The sequence below is a fragment of the Brachypodium distachyon genome, chromosome 5, assembly GCF_000005505.3.
Source record: "Brachypodium distachyon strain Bd21 chromosome 5, Brachypodium_distachyon_v3.0, whole genome shotgun sequence".
Classification (NCBI taxonomy): domain Eukaryota; kingdom Viridiplantae; phylum Streptophyta; class Magnoliopsida; order Poales; family Poaceae; genus Brachypodium; species Brachypodium distachyon.
Window position 1 is genome coordinate 1,979,345 of NC_016135.3, and position 1,649 is coordinate 1,980,993.

Sequence of the window (1,649 nt, forward strand, 5' to 3'; positions counted from 1 at the left end):
GACGATTCCTCGCGGGGTGTTGGAGGAGACTCCGACGATGACGACGACGACGGCGGCGCTCCCCCGGAAGCCAGCAAGGTCGCGCCGGAGGAGGACGATGATGAAGACGACGTCCCCCTGGAGAGGCGGTCTGTGGCGGAGCGGGCGAGCAGGCAGGAGGCTTGCCTGCAGCCTCAGGAGCCTCATGCCGATGCGGGGACTGTGGTTTCCGCCGGCAGCGGCGCGGTTGCGGCAGCCGCCCCGGCTACCCTGGCGGCTCCGCCAGTTCCCCCCGCACGAAGCGTCCCCCCCGACGAGGAGCATCCTGGCGGACAGGGTGCTCAAGCTCAAACCGCCGGGGTGAGTGTGACGTTGCTCTTAACACTTTGGTTTCACAAATTTACATATCTTGCTAGCTTACTTTTACATTTCCCAGGTGCTCGAGTAAGAGGGGGCATGCCAGCACTTCGCCGATGGCCCCGACCAAGAAGGGCCACCCGGCGTCGGGCGGCGGTGACCAGGACGCCGCTGATGCGGCTGTTACTGCGGCGGCGGCTGCCGCTGGGGACAGGAGGGTCCCCGATTCGAGCTTGCAGGGCACCGGCCCGGCAGCAGGTATGTGTAAGCTCAAACACTTCTTTCACTCATCTGCGACATCTCCTAGACTGACACAGGTGCTATTCGTGCACCTGCCAGGGACGCTCCAGCTGCGCTCGCGCCTGCTGAGGTGCGGGTAATCGAGCTCACCGGAGAGGTCAACGAGGATGCTCCGGAGGAGGTTGCCTCCGCCGGAGCCCTTCAACATCCTGCTCCCGCGCCTGCCGGGGTCGCGACTGCTGCCGCCGGTGACGCCACGCAGGCGGCGCCACCTGCGGCAAGTGACATGGGGCAGCCTTTGCCAGCCGAGGCAAGCAGCAGCGCATTGGAGGAGCCCCCAGCCTGCCCCTTTTTATGGCCAAGGGGCGGCGGGGCTCGGCCAAGCCGGAGGCGCGTCATCGAACCCTGATGCGGCCTCGGGATCACAGACGGTTGCGGCGGGGTCCTCCTCCTCCGCCGGAGCCGCCTTCAGCCTGGGAGCAAGGGAGCTCGCCGGGCGGTCCTGGGGTCGGATCACTTTCGACCCCAGCGTGTTCCAACAAGGGCACCAGGTGATCGACAACATCCAGCAGCAATAGCGGATTCTTCAATGACGCGCAGCAGCACCATGCTCGCGTGGTGGCAGAATTGGGTGCCGCACGACGGGAGACGGAGGAGCAGTGCACTGAGCTGCAACGGCTCCGGGGGGGGGTTCCAGCAGGCGCAGCAAGCTAGGGCAGCACCCGCCGTGCAAGGAGTGCCGGAGGCCGAAGTCCTCCGGCAACTGTGGGACCTTCAGCAAGAGCACCAGCGGGAGCTCGAGCTGGTGAAGGCCGCGCACGCCAAGAGCGAGGAGGAGCACCAGGCGGCCCTGGACTCGTTCCAAGGGCGTCTCCGGGAGAAGGCAGACTTACTATCCAACTACTCCCTAGAGATCCAGTGCCTCCGCCGCGAGGTCGCAGAGCTGGAGACGACGGCTGCGACGGCAGCCGAAGCCTCGGCGCGCCGGGAGAAAGAGCAGGCTTGCGGGGCAGCTCAAGGCCGCCCAGGATGCCAGCTCGTCCCTTAAGGGCGAGCTTGACATGGCGCGGCAG

The 1,649-nt window shown here is 66.5% G+C and overlaps 1 protein-coding gene across 1 annotated transcript; it reads left to right on the forward strand.

Annotated features, from left to right (window-relative positions):
- Positions 1-452: 452 nt before the first annotated feature.
- Positions 453-1,154, forward strand: LOC112269285 (skin secretory protein xP2-like). Its single transcript, XM_024455719.1, has 3 exons — positions 453-594; positions 654-886; positions 1,005-1,154. The coding sequence occupies exons 1-3, from the start codon at positions 453-455 to the stop codon at positions 1,152-1,154; spliced, it is 525 nt and encodes a 174-aa protein (XP_024311487.1).
- Positions 1,155-1,649: the final 495 nt, after the last annotated feature.

Coding starts and splice junctions, on each gene's coding strand:
- LOC112269285 (XM_024455719.1), top strand. CDS start 453: ATGGCCCCGACCAAGAAGGGCCACCCGGCGTCGGGCGGCGGTGACCAG. Junction 595..653: donor GGGCACCGGCCCGGCAGCAG/GTATGTGTAAGC, acceptor AGACTGACACAG/GTGCTATTCGTGCACCTGCC. Junction 887..1,004: donor GGCAGCCTTTGCCAGCCGAG/GCAAGCAGCAGC, acceptor TCGGGATCACAG/ACGGTTGCGGCGGGGTCCTC.